The sequence below is a fragment of the Macaca mulatta genome, chromosome 13, assembly GCF_049350105.2.
Source record: "Macaca mulatta isolate MMU2019108-1 chromosome 13, T2T-MMU8v2.0, whole genome shotgun sequence".
Taxonomy (NCBI): Eukaryota; Metazoa; Chordata; class Mammalia; order Primates; family Cercopithecidae; genus Macaca; species Macaca mulatta.
In genome coordinates this window covers 109,389,555-109,414,294 of record NC_133418.1, presented here as the reverse complement: position 1 = coordinate 109,414,294, position 24,740 = coordinate 109,389,555, and the positions used below count along the sequence as shown (strand labels likewise).

The 24,740-nt window shown below is 38.5% G+C and overlaps 1 protein-coding gene across 2 annotated transcripts in view; it reads right to left on the bottom strand.

The window, feature by feature from the left end:
• Positions 1-23,540, bottom strand: part of NBAS (NBAS subunit of NRZ tethering complex) — a 390,381-nt gene extending 366,841 nt beyond the window's left edge. Inside the window, exons 1-7 of one of the 2 annotated variants that reach the window (XM_015111744.3) lie at positions 23,402-23,540; positions 20,864-20,918; positions 19,080-19,116; positions 16,347-16,424; positions 15,909-15,956; positions 13,981-14,024; positions 1,823-1,956 (exon numbers count right to left, since the gene is read on the bottom strand). In XM_015111744.3, coding sequence (XP_014967230.3) covers positions 1,823-1,956; positions 13,981-14,024; positions 15,909-15,956; positions 16,347-16,424; positions 19,080-19,116; positions 20,864-20,918; positions 23,402-23,518 — 513 coding nt within the window. In that variant the 5' untranslated portion in view covers positions 23,519-23,540. The remainder of the gene's footprint in view (positions 1-1,822; positions 1,957-13,980; positions 14,025-15,908; positions 15,957-16,346; positions 16,425-19,079; positions 19,117-20,863; positions 20,919-23,401) is intronic. The other variant, XM_077960110.1, reaches the window with a different exon arrangement.
• Positions 23,541-24,740: the final 1,200 nt, after the last annotated feature.

The following is a 24,740-nucleotide window of genomic DNA, read 5'->3' as shown; positions in this document are numbered from 1 at the left end:
AACTTACCACCTGAAAAAGCCAAAATTCCCTTTCCTTTGTCTAGTCACGTCTCAACAATTTATATTCCTTTATTAAAAAGGTATATAAGACTGGACGGGGTGGCTCACATCTGTAATCCCAACACATTGAGAGGCCAAGGTAGAAGGACCACTTGAAGCCAGGAGTCCAAGACCAGCCTGGACAGCAAAGCAAGATCCTGTCTCTACAAAAAGTTTAAAAGATTAGCCAGGTGTGGCTTCACTGTGATCACTATCATTACACCACTGTGCTCCAGCCTGGGCAACAGCAAGACTCTATCTTTAAAAAAAGAAAAAATGGTATATAAGCCTGAGTCTGACCACTTCTTTGAGCTTTCACGTCTTTTCTGAGAAGCTTCCTGTACATGTAAAAACATCAACATCAATAAAAACTCTACAACTTTTCTCCTGTTAATCTGTCTTTTGTCAGTTTAATTTGCAGGCCCCTACTGCTAAATTTAAGCAGGCAAAGTTTTTCCTCCCAAACCCCCCTGAATGGTTCCTCATTGTCTAGAACCACACAGTGAACACTTAATACATGGCTAGTCCAAATTAAGATATGTCATAAACACAAAAATACACATCAAATTTCAAAGATTTAAAATCAAAGAAAGAGCATAAAATATCACATTAATAATGTTTTATATTGATTACATGTTGAAATAATATTTTGGATATATTGGATGATATAAAATATAGTATTAAATAAATTTCACCTGTTTCTTATTTTAGTTTCTCATTGTTAAACATGAATAACAGTTACTGTTAAATAAACTTCACCTGTAGTTATCGTGTATGTGACCAAATATAAAATTACATTTGAGCACACATACAGCTCGCATTGTATTTCTTTTAGCCAGCAACAGTCTAGAAAATAAGAACCCAGACTCCTTAGTTTGGCTAAGATTCCCAGAATATGAGCACTACACACATTTTTAGTTTCTCCACTCATTATTTCGGAAAAAAATCATTCTCTCTATCACTGGTTTTCAACCCTAGCTCACCAGAATCAGCTGAAAAGCTTATGAACAATATTAATACCCAGGCGCCACACAGATCACATGAATCAGAATCTCTGTGAGTAGCGCCTGGGCAATCTGGTAATTCGTTTTTTTCTTTTCCTTATAAAGCTCCCCAGGTGATTCTAAGATGCAGCCAGAGTGAGAACCACTGTTCTAGCTGACCCTGTATCTTGTTCAGGTGATGAAGAAGGATACAAACTAAAAAGCATTAGATTCCTAAAAGAGACACCATTGACGGAATTGTCATACAAAAGTCATTTTGTTCCCACTCAATCTTAGTTTTCTAGACAAAATGAGAACAACATCTGCCCAACCTACTCGAACGGCTGCTGCGAATATAAAATCATAATATATATCAAAGGCATTAATAAAGAATAAACTAGTACACAAATACAAATTACTACTACCATTTGTTTTTCTCTACCCTCCTTTTCAATTTCTATTTCCTGTAAGGTAACAAATTCCAACTCCTCTTGAAGCTGTCCCTGTTGCGACAGACCACTGACTTCTTTCCATCACTAGAGCTTTATAATAACTTTCTGTACCTATATTTAGTGTTTACTTACTACCACGTGGTTTACATCTGGATAGTGTATCACAAAATACAAGGAATAAATATTGCATGTATATAGATTTCTAACTAGATTCTGGACATCTTAACTCCACAGCTTATTATTCTGATTTATATTTTTATTATCCTCCCCTTCACCCTCTTTTATTCAAGTACCTATACATACATGACATTGAAAAAACTATGTTTTCAATTTAAGCTATGTACATACCGGGGAAATGACAAAGAGTTCACTTCCCATGAGATCAAACACCCTCACAGTTCCTGTGCTTTCAGCATAGGCCAGTAGGGTACAATCATAACTCCATGCTACCCGTCTCCACTGGGGTTTCGGGTCTTTCGGAACTAGAACGAAAGAGACAAGGGGTGCTTTTAACAATATATTACAAAGCCAGTTAACGCTTTTAGTAACTGCAACTAAAGTAAGTATTCAAGTATAATAATTACATCATCTCCTAAGAATCTCTAATAATGCTTCCCTCAATAAAAAAGAGCAGTTTCCAGAAACACACTTCAAGTAAGAGTGGGAAATACAAACCACTGCCAACTATGCCCTATTTATTTTAGAAGCAAAGTCTACTGATGCATGGTCTGATGAATGCTGAGCAGCCCCTGGTCTGGTAATGGCCCAGGAATAATACACTGCAAAATACCTGTAATATTGAGAGAGATCTAAAGCATATAGAATGGGCAGACAATATTAACAATTCTAATCCAATGAGTTTCGCTCCTCTAAAAGCAAAAAATAAAAATTGCAACTTGATCTTTTAAATACATCAAATACAGATGCCAAGATAGAAATTGGGACTACACTAACATTGTATTAGAAAGGGGAGGAATATATACACATATATATACACACATATACATACATACATATATAGAAAGAGGCAGGTAAATCAAGGACTCATGAGTCAATCACACAATTTCAAGATTTTGATAACATCTTAATAATTCTAATAACTCAACAACTGAACTTTTTTCTGTTCTGAATTTTCAGTAAAATAGAGAGAAAGGCTACCAGCTGCAAAAGAAGAAAAAGAGGATGTGAATTTCTAAGTCAGATTTCTTTGAGGTTTTTTATTGTTGTGTTTTGTTTGCTTCAGTTTCCTCTTATTGGAATTTCAGAACTGAAGAGTCAGGTAGACAGGTAAGTGTTCTTCCTCTCCCAACAAGAATTCAAAATAATCAGGAGATTCAAGGTGACACCTCGAGTCAAGAGTAGAACAAAACCCAGAACATCAGCATCCTGTCTTCCCACGCAGTGCAGGTGGCATTACAACCTGCCGCCTCTCCACCAGGGCCTTACAATTGCCTCAAAAATGCTCCAGCAATGTATGGCCTTCTCTTGATGCCTCTGTTACTATCCCAGCTCAGGTCTCACCATCTCCTGCCTGGCGTACTAACAGGTCTTCCGCCATCTGTCTCTTCCCTTCTATTCCTTCCTCCATACTGTCAAAATGATATCTTTCTAAAATAACAAGATAAGCAGATCACATTCTTCTGCCACTTTAAAATCCCTGAAGGTTCTCCATTTCCAACAGAACCAAGTCCAAACTCCTCAATATATATGAAAGGCCCATCACAAAAGGCCCCATTGTAGCTTTCCAGTTTTGCCTTCTACCACTTTCTCTGTCAAATACCTAATAACCCACTCATACCACGCCAACCTGGCAAATGAGCAAATATGTGCCTTTTTTTTTTGAGACAGAGTCTTACTCTGTCGCCCAGGCTGGAGTGCAGCGGCGCAATCTCAACTCACTGCAACCTCCATCTCCTGGGCTCAAGCAATTCTCCTGCCTCAGCCTCCTGAGTAGCTTGGATTACAGGCATGTGCCATTACGCCTGGCTAATTCGTTTGTATTTTTAGTAGAGACGGGGTTTCACCATGTTGGCCAGGCTGGTCTCGAACTCCTGACCTCAGGTAATCCGCCTGCCTCAGCTTCCCAAAGTGCTGGAATTACAGGTATAAGCCACCGTGTTCCACCCATATGTGCATTTTATACATATTGCTGCTCTACCCAGGCTGTTCATCTCCAATCTTACTCATCCTTCCAGGTCTAGTTTGTTACCCCCTCCTTCCTTGACACTCTTGAAAACTGGCTGCTCTGTGACCCCAAATATTCTGTACACACCTCTTGCATAGCATTTATCACATCATATTATTGTTTACATAATTATTTGCCCCACAAGTCTCTGAGGTCATTGAAATCAGAAACAATGTCTTACTCAACATTCTATTCCCAGGATCTGGAACACAAAGTGATTAATGTTTCACTAATGAGTGACACCTATGTCTCTCAGAAAAAAAATCTCTATTAACATGGCAAGGTAATGGTAAGGACCATCCCTCCAGGACTACCAATGAAATGTGAATTCTATAACAGAAGTCATCTATCTACCTAAAAGAAATAATGTGTAGAGTTCAGACTTCCCTTTACTTCTGTAATATACATTGTGGGAATATATGGGGAAAGTTTCTTCATTTTACAAGTTCCTTTATTTTGATTATTGATCAATAGTTTAAAAGCACACAAAAAAATCCCAGAGAGGTCATTCAGCATGGATAAGTCTAATTAATTTTATTAAAGCCGAACAAGATACTGCATACACTCTGGAACAGCCATTTTTGTAAGTGGGAATAACTTTTTTTAAAAAATCAGTTCCTTGTCTTTAGACTGCTAAAATAAAAAACCAAACTTCAAAGCAGACATAGGGGCAAAATAACATAGGTGCAAAATAACAAAAGAATAAAAAACTGGCAAATGCACAGATGCTACATAAAAACCAGCAAGATGACAATTTTGCTCTGAAAAATATTTATGTGCTAAGGAAACACTGCCATGTGATAACAGATTTTTTCTCTTATTTCATTTTGGTAAGATAAATAGATTCTATGCACTACACTGCATCTGCAAGGGATTTGCTTTTACCATTACTTCTAGTTACAACCAGTAACTCCAGAAAACTCAGCATGTGTTTTGACCCAGATAAAAATACATTTTCGTTACAAGATAAGATTTCACGTAACAATGTGGAAATAAAGACTTTATCACTGGATTTTTCCAGTTGCTCGTGTGGCTTGGGAAAGAAATGAACAGTACAGATTTTTACAAAGCAGGTGTCAATGAAGTTGTCTGAAAAGTAAGCAAAAAACACTGATGGTAAAAGTTAACCAGCAAATTGACAACTGATATGTGCAAGGTGAAAAAGTTTACACCCCACTCATAATTTCATCAGCTGTAGCTCTTCAAATCTGCCCAATTGCCAAGCTCTTTGCCACCTCAGTGCTTTTGTGGATGCTATTTTCTCTGCCTGGAACGCTCTTTCTCTAACACTTCACTGGCTTTTTTTCATCTTTCAAGCTTCACTTTAAATAGCGCTTCCTTAGAAGGCATTCTGTGACCACCCTAAGTAGCCTCTGAGCCCCATTATTTTTCACCAGTCCAATGATTTCATGTCCTTCACAGCTCTTACACCAAATAATTATACATTTGTTCGTTATATCAGTCCGTTTTCATGCTGCTGATAAAGACATACCCGAGACTGGGCAATTTACAAAAGAAAGAGGTTTAATTGAACTTATAGTTCCACGTGGCTGGGGAAGTCTCACAATCATGGGCAGAAGGCAAGGAGAAGCAAGACCCGTCTTACACATATGGCAGAAGACAAAGAAAGAATGAGGAAGATGCAAAAGCAGAAACCCCTGATAAAACCATTAGATCTCGTGAGACTTATTCACTATCACGAGAACAATATGGGTGAAACTGCCACCCATGATTCAATTATCTCCTACTGGGTCCCTCCCGTGACAGTGGGAGTTATGGGAGTACAAATCAAGATGAGATTTGGGTGGGGACACAGAGCCAAACCATATCATTTGTCAGACTTTTTACTGTCTGCCTTATTCGTTAATCTATAAATTCCAAAATATCAGGAGCTGTGTCCATTTTGTTCATAATGTTTATGACCAGTGCCTAGTACTCTGGTGGGACATAACAAACACCCAAATTCTCAAGGAGCAGACTTCAGTCCAGTGCCCATTTACCCAAACTAGAAATGGAAATGAGCAAGAATTTAAAAATAATAAACACTGGGTTCTCGTCTCAGTGCTACCACAAGACACCTGGGTATGACCTGGGTATGGCCTCAGTTTCCTCATTTTCATAGTGAATTCAATGAACAATCTCTCATGTATGTACATTCTTTACTTCCAAGTTAAGAACCAGTGAGCAAGGGCAAACTAGTGGGAATGGAAAGACATCAGAGAAGCCAAATATGTAAATGTTTAATAGTGTCGCCAGAAGAACACAAGAGAAAAACCTTAACAATTATGCAATAAGAAAGGCCTAAATATAAGAAATTCTGACTTTATAAAGAAAAAAGTGACAAATGGTAGATGGAGGGAGGGAGGGAGGAAGGAAGGAAGGTGGGAAAGAGGGAAGGAGGGAAGGAGGAAAAGAGGAAAAGGAGGAAGGGAGGAAGGGAGGGAGGGAATTCTCTATGGAAAAAGATGCCACAACAAATTTAAAACAAATCAATTGGGTAAAAACAATACCCATAAACTTTGCAAATTTGAAGAAATCTACAAAACTGCTTATCTAGAAGCTTAATGAACTTAAAGCAGGATAAACTCGAAAGCCATCAAGGCACATGATAATCAATGTCTGACAAACAATAACAAAGAGAAAATTTTAAAGCAGACAAAGGGGCCGGGCGCGGTGGCTCAAGCCTGTAATCCCAGCACTTTGGGAGGCCGAGACGGGTGGATCACGAGGTCAGGAGATCGAGACCATCCTGGCTAACACGGTGAAACCCCGTCTCTACTAAAAAAAATACAAAAAACTAGCCGGGCGAGGTGGCGGGCGCCTGTAGTCCCAGCTACTCGGGAGGCTGAGGCAGGAGAATGGCGTAAACCCGGGAGGCAGAGCTTGCAGTGAGCTGAGATCCGGCCACTGCACTCCAGCCTGGGCGACAGAGCGAGACTCCGTCTCAAAAAAATAAATAAATAAAAAAATAAATAAATAAAAAATAAATAATAAATAAAATAAAGCAGACAAAGGAAGGACAGACACCTTATATCTAAGGAAACAATAGCAATGACTCCCAAGTTCTTGTCAAAAACAAAACAATGACATCTTTAAACAGCTGAAAGAGCCAGGCTCAATGGCTCATGCCTGTTATCCCAGCACTTCGGGAGGCCAAGGCGGGCAGATAACGAGGTCAGGAGTTCGAGACCAGCCTGTCCAAAATGGTGAAATCCCATGTCTACTAAAAAATACAAAACTTAGCTGGGTATCGTGGTGCATGCCTGTGATCCCAGCTACTTAGGAGGCTGAGGCATGAGAACTGCTTGAACCCAGGAAGTGGAGGTTGCAGTGAGCCAAGATCGTGCCACTGTACTCCAGCCTGGGTGACACAGCAAGACTCTGGCTGGCCAAAAAAAAAAAAAAAAAAACCTATATCCAATACCTGCACTATATCCAAGAACCAAATTCTTTTAAATGTGAAACATTCATGAAGACAGAATATACGCTAGGCCATAAATCAAGCCTCAATAAATGAAAAAGGTTAAATGTTCTTGTTTATGTTCTCTGGCAACAACAGAATTAAATTAGATGTAATTAACAAAAAGATGCTTATATTAGAATAGGCTTAAATGTTTATATATGAAAAAAAGTTTAAATTCAGTAATCTAAATTTCCACCTTCCATCTACAACAATGAGAGCAAATTAAATCCTGCATGCAGAAGAAAGGAACTAATAAGGGCAAAAATCAAGGTAAGGAAAAAAAGAAATCCACAAAATCCAAAATTTTTTTCTTGAAGAATACTAATAAATGGACAAAACTCTGGCCTGACTGATTTAAGAGAGAAATATCAAGTACAAATCTCAAAACCAATAGAGGGGATGTCAGTACAGATCCTACAGACAGAAGGGTACTAGGGAATATTATAAACATTAAGCAAATAATTTCTACAATTTAGGGAAAAATTCCACAAAAACTAAAATAAAAGTAAACAAAAATTTTTAAAAGCCTTCTTAATCTATTTTAATTAAACTCAAAATTTTAAATTGATTAATCTAATTAAAAGACTGCTTACAAGAAAACTCCAAGTTTCACTGGTGAATTCCATCAAACATTTAAGGAAGAAATAATTCAATTCCACACAAACTGTTTCAGAAAATAAAAAAGGAGGGAACACTTGCCAACCCTTTTCAAACCAGCACTACTCCAATACCAAACCAGAATGACATTACAAAAGAGCAATCTAGATACAAATATCCTTCATGAACGCAGACGCAATAATTTGCTATGTTTTATACAATTATCTGCATAAATGCCTCATGATGATTTTCCCTTGCTGGTGGAATCAAATACAATATCTAGTTGCTTGCTGCTCAGAGATCAAGTTCATAAGCATTTCCTGGATTATCTGGATAGCTGGAAGACCACGTCCTAACACCTAAGTTGCTATCCAGTAGAAACGATCAAAAAAGATACTCTGGAAAATGCTTCTTAAACTTCAACCTAAAAATAACTCTTTTTTTAACAACCTATCTTTAAGTGAAGAAATCAGATTACAAAACACTTATTTTCATAGAACATATCTTCAGTAACAGGTACAAAAAAATCTATGACACAATAGATAATAAAATGTTGATAGTATTTATCTCTTGGTGTTGAGTTTATTTTTCTTTTCTACTTTTTGCTCATTTTAAGTTTCTAAAGTTTCTACGAAGAATGTGTATTATTTTTTCAATAGGAAAAAATTACTTTATCGAAACTTACAAAAAAGGGAAAACAGTTATCATACAATCTGAGGATCCTGAATCACAATTCTGAAACAAAATGCTTCATTTCAAAGTCTGGGTGTTTCAGTCAGGCCCAGTGGCTCACAGCTGTAAGCCCAGCACTCTGGGAGGCCGAGGCAGGTGTGTATCACTTGATGTTAGGAGTTCGAGACATGCCTAATCAACATGATGAACCCCCGGCTCTACTAAAAATACAAAAATTAGCTAGGCGTGGTAGCAGGTGCCTGTAATCCCAGCTACTCAGAAGGCTGAGGCAGGAGAATCACTTGAACCCCGGAAGTAGAGGTTGCAGTGAGCCTAGATCACACCACTGTACTCCAGCCTGGGTAACAGAGTCAGACTCTGTCTCAAAACAAAACAAAAAAAACCAAGTCTGGGTGTTTCAAATAGTCTATCCTTCCCAACCTTTTTCCTGTCAACACACACAGAGAAAATCATATTTGTATGGCATCTAACAGTAAACTGATGAGGCTGCTGGAAGCCAGAGGCAACCAGTAGAGGCTCAGGCTGTCAGAGTGCCCATCCAGCCACAGAGGGCTGATGGGACCTCACCATACCTATAGTAGGCAAGTTGCTGTGTACAATTAGGAAACTCCCATTTATGGTATCTCAAAATCAAAAATATGAAAAAAATCTGTTGATTAACAGAGTACAACTCTTTTTAAAAACTCTAATTTCATGTGCTATTTTCAGGTCATTATTCAGGTAGAAAGAGAAAACTGAATTACTATTTATGGCCTAACAGAGCCAAAACAAGTTACAATCCACATTTAAAACATTCTCAAATGGCACGTATTTTATAAAACAATAATTGAAAAATATCAAAGTAGAACCAAATAGCTCCTATTTCAGTTTGTAGACTCTGCAATATGTAGTTTCAAAAATGCATTAACAACAATCTGGCTCCTTTTCTCCAGGCACACACATGAGATATCATTTGGCATATGGGAGTTATTCCCATAAAGATGAGTCAGATAACAAGCAAATGATCATTACCTCACATTATGTGAAATGGAAAGAAGCCATTAATGCAGTATTAAGGTCATAAATTCACACACTCAGAAGCCATCAAAATAAAACATTAGCTCTCAAAGCATTATCTTCTTATCCTTGCTGCCACATTAACTGTACACACTAAAAACTCTGACAAATATTATAATTTGTATAAAATACAGAAGGGTAAAGCTTCCCATTTTCATGTTAATTTGTAGATTTCTTGGTTTACTTACTGGCTAGGAGCAGGTGTCTAATGTCAAAGCTCAAAAGAACCCTGTATATCTGAATCACTCCAACACTCTAAGCATGCTCCTCAGAAACCTATCCCAGGCCCCCCAAGCCCAGTGAAAGGCTGCACCAGATAAAAAGGCAGTTGAACACCCACCAAATTATTCTTCTGGGAACTCTTGACCTTTACACGTTATTTAAGCAAGGCCTGGTCTACTCTAATAAGCACTGGTGAGGAAACTACAGAAGGTATATTCAAAAAGGGCTAGAGCCCCAAGCTTTAGATATTCACACTTAAATACTACCTCCCCTTCTATTATTCCCAAAAGGGTTAGACAAACAGGTCTTCTTATCCACCCTTATTGCTCTATTCATGCCATGTATACACATGTATACATAAGGAATAAAAAATACTAATGCCATGATAAGTATCCACAAATTTATATATGGATCATTATAATATGCATAATATAGACAGTGTTATATATAATAAATATATATATACACTCTTGTGAATTTCTAAAGTTAAACAAGAAACAGGCAAACAAACTTTGTTGGTATATACGTTCATCCATAAAAACCATTTGAATAGTTCCCAAGTGCTATTACCCACTTGATAGGGTCAAAAATTGTGTGCCTACAGTATGTCAGGCACCGTGCTAAGCACGAAAAAAAAAAAAATGTATGTTGAGTAAGATATGAACCCTGCTGTCAAATAATTTACAAACTAACTGGGAATCCAACAAGTAAATCAACAATTACAAAAGGAAATCAGGCAAGGCGCAGTGACTCAAAGCCTGTAATCCCAGCACTTTGGGAGGCCGAGGATGGTGGATCACCTGAGGTCAGGAGTTCGAGACCAGCCTGGCCAACATAGTAAAACCCCATCTCTACTAAAAATACAAAAAATTGCCAGGTGTGATGGCACGCACCTGTAATCCCAGCAACTTCAGGAGGCTGAGGCAGGAGAATCATATGAACCCGGGAGGCAGAGGTTACAGTGAGCCGAGATCATACCACTGCACCCCAGCCTGCACGACAGAGCAAGACTTCGTCTCAAAAAATATATAAAAATTAAATAGATAAGGAAAGCAGACTAGGTAAGTGTTGTGATATAGGCACAAGCAACTAGTTGGGAAACATGAAGATGTACAAATGGTGGGAACAAATACAGGGAGAAGAGCTGATGCTTGATCTAAAACATACGAGACTAATTAATTCAATATAAAGGTAGGAGCTTCCGAGAAAAGGAACCATCTGTACGTGATGGCATGAAGACATGAAGAACACAATGGAGTTAGAAAATCGCACACTGTTTAGTGCTAGAACGTAAGACATATGGCAGGGAATTCTCACAGGATAGACAGGCTGATTGTGAAAGTCTTTTATCGTAAATTAGAAAAACTGAACTGTATTCCAGTCAATAGCAAACAACTAACAGATTTCAGGCAGAATCATAGTAACAGTAATTATAACAACAGCTTAACATCTCCTAAGTACTCATGGTGTGTCAGACACTGTGGCGAGAGTTTTACACTCATTAATTCATCTAATTTTCCCACAACTCAATTTCATAAAATTATGCCCATTTTACAGATAATGAAACTGGGGCTCAGAGAGGTAAAGTAACTTGCCCAAGGTTTCTAGAAATCTAGAAAGCAGTTAAGTCAGATGTGAATGGTTACCTGCTAGAATAGTGTTTTTTAAATGATCAATTTGTCAAGGAGTATGAAGTGTGGATTACTAAAGGGCATACAGAAGAAAACTTTGTCAGCAGACTGTTGTAAGATACCAAGCAAAAAATGTGAAGAGCCTGAACTAAGGCTGTGATGGTGAAAGTACACAAGTGGAATAAAAGAGCTATTTAAAAAGGCTGAGCACAGTGGCTCACGCCTGTAATGTCAGCACTTCGGGAGGCCAAGGTGGGAGGATCACTTGAGCCCATGAGTGCATCAGGCTGGGCAACATGGCAAACCCCTGTATCTATCAAAAATACAAAAAATTAGCTGGGCATGGTGACATGGACCTGTAGCCCCAGCCACCTGGGAAACTTAGATGGGAGGATCACCTGAGCCCAGGAGGTTGAGGCTGCAGTGAGCCATGATCATGCCACTGAACTCCAGCCTGAGCGAAAGACTGAGACCCTGTCTCAAAAAGATAAATAAATAAATAAAATTACTATATAAATAATAAACAGGCTCCCAGGGCTTGGTAAAGTTAAGCTGAAAGTGATTCTTCTCCATCATGGCACTTAGTACAATTACAATGATTATCCGTTCTCTCTCTCTTACAGGCTGGGCACAGTGGCTCACACCTATAATCCCAGCACTTTGGGAGGCTGAGGCAGGAGAACTGCTTGAGCCCAGGAGTTTGAGGCTAGCCTGGGCAACAAGGCAAGAACCTCGTCTCTACAAAAAAATTTTAAAATAATAAAAAGTTAGCCAGGTGTACTGGTGCGTGCCTACGGTCTCAGCTACTCAGGAGGCTGAGGCAGGAAGATCGCTTCAGCCCACAAGGTCAGGCTGCAGTGAACCATGATCACACCACTGCCCTCCAGCCTGGCAAGAGAGTGAGGCCCTGTTGCCAGGCCCTATCTCAAAAAATAAAAAAAATTTTAAAAAATTAAAAATAACAGTATTTCCATGAGGGAGTGGGGGAATCTTCTGTATTACCATATTATAGTTCTGAAAACTACCAGTGCCTCCCACCTCCTTGCTCTCTATTGATGTCAAATATATATTTTATCCTAATACTGTTTTAAGATAAAATATTTATACTGCTGTATTTCTATTACACAAGAAAATCATATAAAGCCCTAAATACAGTGCCAGGCATACAGTAAGAACACTATAAATGTTTGTATATAAATGAACACAATGACCATGATTACCATCATTATACTTCCTACAACAATTACACTGTTAAACTAACACAAGATCAGACAGATGGAACTGCAGGTCCTGTAAATAAAACAAAGGTAATAGATGCATTTTCCTAAAACCACTCTCTTTCTCTCCCATAAGGTTCCTTCTACCTTTTCTTTTTTTTCTTTCTTTTTTGAGATGGAGTCTCACTGTTGCCGCCCAGGCTGGAGGGCAGTAGCGTGATCTTGGCTCACTGCAACCTCCTCCTCCTAAATTCAAGCGATTCTCCTGCCTCAGCCTCCTGAGTAGCTGGGATTACAGGCACATACCATTATGCCTGGCTAATTTTTGTATTTTTAGTAGAGACGGTGTTTCACCATGTTGGTCAGGCTGGTCTCGAACTCCTGACCCTGTGATCCACCCACCTTGGCCTCCCAAAGTGCTGGGATTATAGGCATGAGCCACCACGCCCAGCTCCTTCTGCCTTTTCATACACTGCTCCTGCAGACCGAAATACTCCCTGTCTTCTTCTACCTTCTAGTCATTCTTTTTTTTTTTTTTTTTTTTGAGGCAGAGTCTGACTCTGTTGCCCATGCTGGAGTCCAGTGGCTCAATCTTGGCTCACTGTCACCTCCATCTCCCAGGTTCAAGCGATTCTCTTGCCTTGGCCTCCCAGGTAGTTGGAATTACAGGCATGTGTCACCACGCCTGGCTAATTTTTGTATTTTTAATAGAGACGGGGTTTCACCATGTCAGCCAAGCAGGTCTCAAACTCCTGACCGCAAGTGATCCGCCCACCTCAGCCTCCCAAAGTACTGGGATTACAGGTATGAGCCACTGTGCCCAGACTACTCATTCTTAAAGTTGCTTTCCAAAAGTCATTTTTCTTTCTCAGCCATCTCATCTGCCACCCCTAGTTGAGAAATCTCATGGGATTTAATTTTTCCTTAATTAGATTTGTCAAAGTTTGTAATTATATATTTGAGCATCTATATGCTTCATGAGATAAAAGACCAGGTCTTTTTGCTCACAATCATACCTCAAGCACCCAGCAAAACAGCACATACACATAAATTACAGTCAGTAAATTTTTGCTGAATATATTTTAAACATGACCAAATCCTAGACTTTTTACTAGTCTGTTTCTAACTCTTGACTTACACCTATTTATTTCTGCATTTAATCCAAAATAAAAGGCTACAGACAGTTAAAAATACTTCATCCCAAAACTGGCTTAGACATTTTTTGGAACCCAGTTTCCAAATCTCACCAAAATGAACCATTTTAAAGCAAAATATTTAAGACAGTAAAAAAAAAAAAAAAAAAAGCAGTTATGTTGTTTAATTATTTTAATAGTCATGATAATCCTTAATAAACATTTAATATCTATCCTAACTTTTAAGAAACATTGTAAACCATTGCACATTTGAAATTTTCATTCTTTAAATATTTTGGAAACTCTTACCTTGACATTTCCCGATAATGGATGTAAAATCATCTTTTGCAGACCTGTAAAACATGTAAAATCAAGGCAAAAGTTTTATCATAACATTGTATAGAACCATAAAATACCAGATACTGTGGACTAGATAGTCTCTATATACAATGCTCAATCATTTCTCCTCTCAGACATGGTTTTGTGGCTCAATTATGACCCTTTTGTCAGTGACAATATTTTCTTCCAACCTTCTTATTGCATCAGATACACAGCTACTTTGTATGGAGATATATACATGGAATATAGTGACACAGCCTAAGTGAATTTACCATGGTCTTTTCATACAATAGAGATGTCTGGTCCCCATCCCTAAAGGTTCTGAATCAAGAAATCTGGGATGGGGCCCAAGCAAAAATATTTTTTTGCTGGATACATCAATCCTAATTAAGAACCACTGGTCTGTATCATATTACAAAGTTTGATCACTTAGGGGAAAAAAGTCGTATTTTAAGAAATCAAAGAGCCTTAATACGTCACCATATTTAAATCAATAACCTGTTTTAAATCTGTGATCCTGAAATATATACCAAGTAGCATAATTATTATAAAATATTTAAAAATGAAAACTGGCAAACCTTCTAGAAAATAATTTAAAAACAATTATCCAAAACCTTCATGTCGGTAGCGTTTGACCTAACAATTCTATTTCTATAAAGTTATCCCCAGGAAATAATTACAGATACATATGAATATCAAAAAAACTGGTATGGTCTCATTTATAAAGGAGGAAAATAATATCCAGTATAAAGAGATTAAACTTCGCTATGTGCACTCAAGGAAATATGGAATTACTACAGTTGATCCTTGAACAACACAGGTTTCAACTGTGCAGGTCCATGTCTATGTGGATTTTCTTCTACCTCTACCACTCTGAGACAGCAGGACCACCTTCCCTTCTTCCTCCTCCTCCTCAGCCCACTCCATGTGAAGATGACAATAATGAAGACCTTTATAACGGTCCACTTCCACTTAATGAATAGTAAATATATTCCTCTTCCACATGATTTTCCTAATAACATTTCCTAAAGAATGAACTCATTTTTCTTAGTTGCTATGGATATTTCTTTCATAACTGATACATTGTTTAAAAATAAAACACCTGAAAAGTCCAGTTTAGAGACGTCTTTAGATGTGTATATAATACCACTGAATGTCTCAAGACGACAGACAGCATAATTGGTCTCAAGTAATACGTAACCTTGGTCTTTTGAACACCCATATTCAATCTACAGTTTTGAACCAACAGAGCAAAACCATCCCTTTTTTTTTTTTTTTTTTTTTTGAGATGGAGTCTCGCTCTGTCGCCAGACTGGAGTGCAGTGGCACAATCTCTGCTCACTGCAACCAGTTCTCGGCTCACTGCCTCCCAGGTTCAAGCAATTCTCCTGCCTCAGCCTCCCGAATAGCTGGAACTACAGGTGCACGCCACCATGCCCAGCGAATTTTTGTAATTTTAGGAGAGTCAGGGTTTCACCATGTTGGCCAGGATGATCTCAATCTCTTGACCTTGTGATCCGCCCGCCGCAGCCTCCCAAAGTGCTGAACCATCCCTACTCTTTTACACCTTCCTGAGTGTCTGTTTAGCTGATGTAGCAGTAAATAGTCAAACAAAGTGATTTCCACAGTTCTGGAGGATAGGCCTCGTTTACCGAGAAAGTAAAATTTCTTAAGAAGCAACAGAATGATCTGGGGAAGGAGAAAGATAAGCATATAACTCTGAGAAAGCATCCTTAATTTTCCAACTGGCATAAGTTGGTGTTTGACACTCACAAAATTAAGTGAGTTAAAAATAAAATCCTTTTAAATATACCCCCTATAAAAATCTTAGTTTCCATTTACAGAGTAACAAACGTTTCTCAAAGGAAATCTTGAATATGAATAATATTAACAATTACCTGATTTCCACACACTGATCTTGAACAGCAGCCAAAAGCTTTCCATTGCTTTTATGGAGAAGAAAGAGGGGGAAGAAAATCTATTATCAATATCTGTAGCAGTTTTCAACACAGATGGAATTATTTAATAAGTTTAATAATTATTTAATAAGTTTAATTTTTAACTTTAATAAGTTAAAAATCATTTCTAAATTTGTTCACATGCTTTAATTATCCATCTTTTGACCTTACAATTAGATGAGGATATAGGTACAAAAGCATACGAAATGATTTAATACAGCATGAATTAACATGTTTAAACAATACTAAATATTTGCAACAAAGAGATTTACATACAATAAAAAGACTGAAAGCCATGAGGATTCCAAAATCAACATCCATAATGAAATGTAAAAGCAAATCCAGATAGAAACACATATGAATTTTACACTTCCTTACCTTGCTAGTACCAAATGCCAGTTTATTTGTTTATTAATCAAGCGAACCAGTCCATCAGGGAGCAAAAAAGGTGCAGGGCTGAAATTACAACACATTAGTTAGCTTAAAATCTACTCATGAAAACCACATATAAGCACACAAAGAGCACATATACTTACAGAGAGACAGAGAGAGATTTTTTTTCCATTAGAATATAAAATTTGAATATTAGCAAATCCAAAACCAAAAGTTACTATTTGGTAGCTGAAATTTGACCATATATATTTCTCTATTTCCAAAAAACACAGTGGTGTGTTCAAAGGTATAGTTATGTACTTCCCAGGAAACAGACATCTAGCATACCAATGACAGAGCAGAGTACACTTACACCAACCCTTTCTGCTCTAACTACCTAGGAACTCTGGCTCAGCTGTAACAAAAACAAATTTTAACATCGAGTTAAACTCACAAGAAAGAAAGATAAATTTCCAAGTACTAGAAATGAAAAGGTCACCGAAAGCTAGAATTGGGCACAGGGTAAAGAGAGAGACAAGGACTCAAAACAGGACTTAGCACGCAGGCTAGGAAATGAGCCATTGAACCAAAGAGAGGACAGGAGTTGGAAGTGAGAATCCTGCAAAAGCAATGACTGCACCAGGTCACTTAAGGAACCAGAAACACTTCACCATAGGCCCAGGGAGACTACAGACTCTCTTCTTCCCTGGAACCACGGTTCTGTGGAGGACCGGAATCAAATCTCCCATGAAAACGTGAAAGTCCAAGTCTGTACTACATGCAAGACCAGATTACAATTTCACTTTACTCACGTGATGGAAGAATCTGCAAGCGTAAGTTCAAAATAAAACCATTCACAAAAGACACGAAACTACCCACCATAAGTGATAAGTAGACACAGCAAATTAGAGGACTAATACCTGAAGAAATCAAGAAAACAGATGGAAAAGAAGAATAAAGAACATAATTCCATGAAAGAAAAATAGAAAAAAAATACATTATGGAAATCAGAAAAGACAAAATAGGATTTCAAAATGTTAGTGGCCAGGCGCGACGGTATGGGCCTATAGTCTCAGCTACACGGGAGGCTGAGGCAGGAGGACTGCTTGAGCCCAGGAGTTTAAAGCTACAGTGTACCATGATCTTGCCTGTGAAGAGCCACTGTACTACAGCCTGACCAACGCAATAAGACCCTCTCTTTAAAAAAATATATATATAAATATATATATATATGTAACACATTTATGCTCATTTTTTAAAACACAAAATAATATCAAAAGGCAGTTACAAAAATATAATGAAGATATGAAACATGTATGTGAATACTATCTATATGAGGATAATTTCCTCTGGAAGGGAAGGGAAAGGAGAAAAGTAAAGGACTTGAGATGTAACATTTTGCATAAAAAGAAAAAGAGCTAGTTGATACAGGTTTATTATATTGTCAATAATTCTCAGTATAATTAAAAGAAAAGAACTTTTTTAAAAAAATAAGAAAAAGCTACTTGAAACAAATATTGACCCCAAAACCTTTGGGTTTAATTACCATAAACTCAAGAGCACAAATGGAACAATAATCTTTTTGAAAGTAGCACATCATGAGACAGATTAATCACTTCATGGTGCATTTGCAACCTGTACAATGATCAACACAGCCAATTCAAGGACAAAGGCTTCTCAGGAGGAAGGGAGACAAAAAGATACCTTGTCTACTTATGATGCCTGATCATAAGGTTCTCATACAGAGGATAGGGCTTGTATCAGAGTTAACTTTTTGAGTCTTCCTTCTCAATAAATAACAAAAAGAATTATCAAGCAGTAACCTGAACAAGACAAGCTTAACATCTTATCCAAGGGTGTTCGGGACTAACAAGTTGTCACCTGGAGAGGTCAGAAAACACAGCCCACCTCCCATACTCCTATCCTCTACTTCCACTCTCTCTTCCTACTCATTGCTCTATCCTATCATAGCCCACACCCACAAAAAAGTGATACAATTAAGTATAGAAATTGTAAATATGCATACATATATACATATATATACATATGTATGCACATACACACATACATAGAGTAAAAGCAGAAAGACATTGGAGCAAGCCCTAGAGAAGTGCCAAAGGTCTCTTCTATGGAACTATATTATCTCTGGAACTTTATGACAGGATATTCCCAGGGAAAAGGCAATCTATCTAAATAATTCTATAAAACAATTCCTACGCATGTATCTAAAAGCAGAATTATAACTTTTTTGTCATAATAATTATTTCTTTGTTCTTTCTAAAGCTGGAGATTAGCATCCTGCCTGAAAATATACTTAGCACTCAAGGAATTAAAAAGTATACAAGAACTGAAACCTAAAGAACCTTCTCTGATACACAGCAGTTGAATATTAACCACAAGTGAGATGATGTGACAAGAACAAAAATGTTTTTTCAAAGGTATGCAAGCTACAGATGCTTCATATGGACATTCAAGACAAGCCTGAGAACAGTCATCAGAGGAAGCAGAAATTGTCATGAGCACATTCTTAATAGCAACTAAGGGAACAAAAACTACTCTAAGTCTACTGAGATATCTTGTCGGATTATACTTAAATGTTTGAAATGTCTCATGCTGAGTTTGCCTGAATGTCAGCAACTTTCTCATGATCTAGAATTCATTTATGAAAACAAATCATATATAGAATAATATTGTTTATATTTGATGTTCACACTGTTTATCTGAAGAACCAAAACTCACCTGTACCAGATGTATTGGCGTAAAAATAATAAACGATCTGTAATTAAAAGAAATGGCAAAGCCAATTATAAATCAGTTGTTCTTCAAGAATCATTTTCAAATTAGATTTATAGATGACAAATCTAAAATATACTACAGAGTGAGTCATTAAAAAAAATAACACAACTCTTAAAATGAGAGACTAAATATAACCTAATATACATTATAACATTTACAGGGTCATATATTTATTAAATTCCAAGTTTCTGTGTTATTCAAAAGTTTCAGGTATTTCCTAACTGTTCAAGAAATAAAAGTGGTTTGAGATGTTAAATTTAATCTAAGAAGCTTTCATGAAACCATGGACTAGAAGTTATAATAATCACCCCTTAAAAAACAAAATATTTGTATAAAAATTAAAACAAGATACTATTTTACACTTCATAGCAAAGATTTTAAAAATAATAATACCTCAAATGGGAAAGCCCATGGAAAACAAAACCTCTAACATGCTATGAAAAGACAATGCTTTCTATCATCCTATTTTAAATGTACACGTATGTGTGTACCTGTGTATGCAGTTAGGTATACATCGATGGAAAAAGATCTAAAGAATAACAGATTCTCTCTAGGTGGTAAGACGAGGACAAATTTTTTTCTAATTTGTAGTTATCTATAGTGTCTGTATTTCTACAATGAATTTTTATTATTTGTACGCATTTTCTAAATTCTTAAAATTTAAAGCATTTGTCATTATGAAAACTGAATATGCTAGTGTTTCTTGTATCAGAAGATAAAATTAACTATAATTAACTATAATTTTATCAGAAGATAAAAGTATAATCAGAAGATTATAGTTAATTTCAAGTACTTCTGTGAAAATGAATTTTCTCTTTATAACGAACTTAAATTCACTGGTATAAAAGGATGGACTTTGGAGCCAGAAGACGTGCAGTCAAATTCCAAATGAATGACCTTGGGCAAGTTTTCTTATCTAAAAACGTAAAGGAGTACGGCACCGACCCTTTCTGGTCTGATAAAAGGACTCTATCAATTAATATGGTAAACCTGTCGTGGCACCAGCTCAGTAAACCTAGTGCTCAATTCTTTCTCAGACTCTTGTTAGTTCATACGTAAAATCTGTCAGGAGTTAAATGAATACCCTGGCTTACCAAATGTGTAATTTGAGTATCTCTGACCAGATGTATCGGAAACATCACATAAACCCCTTAAAATAGTCTCTCAGGGCATTTTCACCTTCAACATCCACAGACTTTCTGAGACTCATACTGGCTTTGACCTTCATTCCTTCTAGAACAGCGGTCCCCAACCTTTTTGGCACCAGGGACTGGTTTTGTGGAAGACAATTTTTCCACGCACCTTAGATCCCTCACATGTGCAGTGCACAATAGGGTTCGCACTTCCGTGATAATCTAATGCTGCCACTTATCTGACAGGAAGTGGAGCTCAGGTGGTAATGCTCACTCACCTATCGCTCACCTCCTGCTGTGCAGCCTGGTTCCTAACAGACCACAGACTGGTACCAGTCCACGGCCCAGGAACTGGGGACACCTGTTCTAGAATACACCCATAATGGTTAAACCAAGGCTATATACTTTAAGCTGCATTAAAAATGTGCATGTGTAAATATACAAATGTATACATATACATACATGTGTCTCTATATATATATATAATTAAACTCAGATAACACGTCACTTTTATTAGTCTCCACACCAGAAGTCTAAAGAACACATTTTAACTGTTAACCATATCATTACTGTAGAGAAATAAGCTATATTTACCTCGAATTGCTTTCGTGATGATAAAGGATGCACCATGCTTTCGGTTGCCTCTAGGCTGGAATTTAAAACAAAGCCCTTACATTTGAATCCTCTAGTATTAGACTAGTATTGCTTATATAATGTAAACTTATTTTTATTTACTAATATCCAGAGTTTTGGGCACAGGGAAGCAGTGTCTTAAAACTACTTAAAGACTGAATGTGCAGGTGCAGTGGCTCACGCTTGTAATCCCAGCACTTTGGGACGCCAAAGTGGGCCAACTGCTTGAGCCCAGGAACTCCAGACCAGCTTGAGCAACATGGCAAAACCTCGTCTCTACAAAAAATACAAAAATTAGCCAGGCATGACGGTGCGTGCCTATAGTCCCAGCTACTTGGGAAGCTGAGGTGACCTGGGAGGTTGAAGCTACAGTGAGCCCTGATCATGCCACTGCACTCCAGCCTGGGTGACAGAGTGAGACCCTGTCTCAAAAAAAAAGAAAAAGGTAGACTCAGGATGGGGGACAATAGGAGTAAAGGGAGCATAGCAGAGCTACAGGCACATGTCAGGACTAACCTTGCAGGTAAGAACAAAGATTGAAGCTAGAAACTGTTTCCAAATCAAATACCAATCCAAAGACAAGAGAAGTCAAGGCCAAAGACCACACTGGTTGCCAATTCAGCACACTCTATTGAAGCTGTAAGTTTTGCTCACAGGAAAAGTGGTCATATCTCCAAGGCAAATTCATTGACTATCTGTTGTATATCCATCCAGACAATGCTACTAACAAAACATACAGCGATACGTAATTGCTATATTAAATAATTCCATTCCATAAGTATAGACTGAACACACTGTGGGTAGGTTCATGACACTAGGCACTGCATAAGGTGCACTACAGTGCTGTCAAGAAAAGCACAATGGACACACAGTAAGTGTAGACAGATTTTTTAAAAAACAGAAAAGTTATTTCACTCAACAAACAAGAATTGATGGTGGGATTCATGCAAGGCACAATTTGGCCCTGGGGAGAGATATAAAGATGAATCAGATGTAGCTGCCCTCCAAGAGCTTATAGTTCAACAGCTGAAATCAATAGAATGCAGAAATCGATAGAATGCAGAAATCAATAGAATTCCCCCACCCCCAACACATAAACACAAAACAAAGTGCTAAGGGTTTCAAAGTAAGTTAATTCTGTGGTTACTTTTTTGGAATCAATTTATGCTAAGCATTCTGAAACATTACTGCAATTAACCAATGAGTGTTAAGGAGTGGAAACTTATCTAACCAGCTGCCGCAGCAACACCTTCCTAGCTGCATAACCCAAAAAATATTCACATTAAGACAAATTAAGCACTTGAAATTAAACGGCAAAACATGCAGATCTCTACCCGTTCTACAAAATACATTATTCAAAATAAGCACAAACTGCAGTGGGAAGGAGGCTACAGGGGAAAAAAATACAAACTTTAGGCTGAAAAATGAGTCGTTTCTCCAGCAAAGAAACACTCATAAAAAAATGTAAGATAACTCATATGGGCTGGACTACATAATCTTTAATAAAGGTTCTTTTCGATCTGGCTGCTTCCTCTGGGTCCAAAACAGTAACTGGCATGTGTTAAGCACTCAATAAATATCTATTAAATAAACATGGATCCGTGGTTCCTACTCTTCACCACAGACCCGGGAGGCCCTCACTACCAAATAACTGATAATCCCAAGATCCAGTCTATAAATTATCAACCTCTATAATCCTTCTCTAGCGGAGATCCCAATCCCAGTCAGCAGTTCTTTACCCTTCACTTCCGTGGCATTTTGCTCACATCGCTAACTATAGCGCATAAAACGCTAGATTATGAATAACGTTTACAGGATTGTCTCCCCTCTAGAGGAGAAGCTCCACGAAAGCATATTTATCTCTGTATCCTCAGCACCTAGCACAGCATCTGGGACACCGAGACGGACGAACGGACACGCACACCCTTATTAAATGCTCTTTTATTGTTACACACAAGAACTGGCGCGATCCAGCCCCAGGTAGCTGTAAAGGCTCAGATTCCGCACTCTGCAGCAGCCTGCCAGATGCTGAAGACTGTAAGGTCCTGGAAAATTCTCACACCGTTAAGCGTCCGCCCGTACTAGCCCTAGCCAGACTGCGAGAAGGGACCACCGAGAGTCCAGGTAGGAGAAAGGACCCTTTAGTCCAGCGCTGTGCCTTCCCCTCCGAATACAGAGAGTGAAACTAACAATCTGCACCCCTCCGAAAACAGAGAGAAACTAACAACCAGAGTGGGATCCTACGCTCCGCAGAACACGAAGTTCCAGCCCCCAAAAACCGAATTCTGAGCCCAGGAGGAATCTCAGGGACCACGACCCCACCCCGCCTTAGGAGCCCCAGACCCCCGGTAGCCCAAGGTGCCGTTGCCAGGGCGACCACACAAGCCATCAGGCCCCCCGCCCACCCGGCTTCACTCCCCTACGTGGCTCCTGCTACGTGGCTCTGCCCACGAAGCGCCCGCGTCAAGTTGGCTGCTGCTGTAGACGGGCCTGGTTCACCTGTACTTCAGTCTCCGGTGGCCACTCGGTGTTGACCAACAAGTCATAGAGAATCGTCTCCTCCTCACCCTCTGCAGCGCTTGGACTCAAAGCCGGCCCTGACTCGGGGGCCGCCATGTTCGCCCGGGACTCAAGCAGTGGAGGAGCGCCTCTACGGAATCCCTCACAGGACAAGCTTCCCTAGCCGCGGCCGCTTTTGATTCACGGGGAAGGGAGTGGAGTGAACTGACCCTGACCGCGGCAAGGAAATGCTAGGTTAACCCTTTTATGAGTAGGAAGGACAAGGACTATTGCTTGTCTTGGGAACGACTTGTGTCCCAGTCCTGGTGCGTTCCTTGTTAATTAATCTACGTGAGATCAGCCAAGTCACTGAGCCTGTCTTATCAAGTCAGTTTCTATAAAACAGAAACGGTAAAGGTACCCCACTGAAATGCTAATGTTCATTTGTGTATTCTTTGCCTAGCACGTAGAGAGAGTTCAAACAGTGGTTTTAAAATAAGCCACCAAAGTTATCCAATGCAGGGGATCAAGCCAATGAAAGGTAACAGAGGAAGGATGCTACGGGCGCTCAGAAAAGGCAACGAAGGCCAGAGTCTGCAGGGATTTCCTAGAGGACGTGGAGCTTGTCCCTAGGTCTTTAACAACTGGCAGAATGTTAATCCACTGGAGAAGCATTTCAAGTAGGGGGAAATGGGATGAGCAGAGACAGAGGCAAAAGTACAGAGTTGAAAGAACTCTTTCAACGTGTCGCGAGTGAGCGACGACTTTCTGGGTGTGGGAGTAAAAGAATTTACCAAGACAGTAGTAGATAAAAAAAGACAGATTAAAGAAAGTATGAAAGATCGTTGCCAGGGAACAGCGCGCAGAATCAGCAGAGGAGGAGCTCATTGCTAGGAAACAAAGGCTTGTTGAGAATTTTATAGACTGGAACTTGGAGTGATTGATAACACCAAGTTAGCAGGGAGTTAACTTGCTTTTTTTTCCTTTTTTTTTTTTTTTTTTTTTTGTCAACCGAAGTGTTTGATAAATAGAGGCGTTTGAAGGTAAGCAGGAAGTTTGTGAGTTAAGTACGTTATCTGGTTAGAAGAGCCATATGTCTTGGGCCATAAAGAAAAGTAGACCTATGGCTTATTTGTTTCTTCCTTTTGTTTATATGTTTTGGACCATGAAGAAAGGCAGATGTATAGCTTATGCTTACTTGCCTTATCTCTTTGTTTTTTCCTGCTCCCACTAGCCTGCCTTTTTTTTTTTTTTTTTTTTTTTTTTTTTTTTTTTTTTTCTTTTCCTAATTAGTACTCAACAAGACAGGTGAATAGAACCCAAGTTGAGAAAGGGTGTA